The sequence below is a fragment of the Echinops telfairi genome, unplaced genomic scaffold (assembly GCF_000313985.2).
Source record: "Echinops telfairi isolate 266 unplaced genomic scaffold, ASM31398v2 ScPeMD7_31;HRSCAF=116, whole genome shotgun sequence".
Classification (NCBI taxonomy): domain Eukaryota; kingdom Metazoa; phylum Chordata; class Mammalia; order Afrosoricida; family Tenrecidae; genus Echinops; species Echinops telfairi.
In genome coordinates, this window is record NW_022103928.1 from 46,020,026 (window position 1) to 46,021,167 (window position 1,142).

General features: G+C 57.5%; 1 protein-coding gene across 1 annotated transcript in view; it reads left to right on the forward strand.

The window, feature by feature from the left end:
• Positions 1-677: 677 nt before the first annotated feature.
• Positions 678-1,142, forward strand: part of CHST13 (carbohydrate sulfotransferase 13) — a 23,767-nt gene continuing 23,302 nt past the window's right edge. The window contains exons 1-2 of the mRNA XM_030885538.1: positions 678-682; positions 937-1,125. Coding sequence (XP_030741398.1) covers positions 678-682; positions 937-1,125 — 194 coding nt within the window. The remainder of the gene's footprint in view (positions 683-936; positions 1,126-1,142) is intronic.

The window sequence follows — 1,142 nt, forward strand, 5'->3', positions numbered from 1 at the left end:
ACTTTGGTGTGGCAAAGATTATCGAAAGTACCGTGAACTGCCAAACAGAACAAACAAATATGTCTTGGGCGAAATACAGTCAGAATGTTCCTTACAGACAAGGATGGTGAGATTTCACCTCGTGGACTTTAGATGGATTTATCAGCAGAAACCAAACAAACCCAAACCTTGTTCACTGTCATGGAGCCCCTTCTGACTCAGGATGACCCTCTAGGGCAGGAGTGAACTTTCCTGTGGGTTTCTGAGGCCGAAACTCTTTACAGGAACAGGAAGCCTCATCTTTCTCCCAAGGAGCTGCTGGTGGTTTCCTACTGCTGACCTCAAGGCTAACATCCCAACGAGTGACCACGACACCACCGGGGCTCCTTCAGGAGACGCCAGTCCCTGGAAAAGGGCATCATGCTGGTACCATGGAGGGGCAGTGAAAAAGGAAGACCCTTGACTAGACGGCTGGACATACTAGCTGCAACAACGAACTTAAACGTAACTGTTGTGAGGATGGCACAGGGTTGGCTGGGCAGTTTTCGTTCTGTTGAACACAGGGTTGCTATGAGTCAGAACCAACCCGGAGGCACGGAACCACAACCACATGATGCCAACTAATCAATCATATTAAGCACTTATACGGCTTAATGAGTGCCAGGCACCAGCCATCTACTTTCGTTTCCCATCACCCTATGGGGTGAGGACCAATCTCAAGCCAGCAAACAGACCAAGGCCCCAGATGTTGATGAGTGGCACCTGAAGGGTTTGAATGGCCCCCAAAGTTGTGGTTGTGTTCCTGGACAGGACATCAGTGCTCCGGGAAGGAGGGGCAGGCGGGGCAGGCGGGCGCGCGGTGGCAGGGAGGGAGCGGGGAGGGCTGGAGTGTGTGTGGGTGTGTGTATGGAGAAGGGGGGCGGGCTGTCTTTCGCGGTGCTTCTTGCCTCCGGAGAGTTCTAGGTCCTGGGACCACAGGGCGCACGCCCTCTTCCGGGACCCCTACTCTCCGTCTCCGCTCTGCGCGCTCGACGGCGGCCCCCACTCGCTAGTGCACGGCGGGGCACGTCGGGGAGCAGGCGGCCCAGTGCGGGCGGCCGGCATGGGGAGGCGCTGCTGGCGGCGGCGGCTGGCGGCGGCCGCGCGGTGGGGGGCCGCGCTCC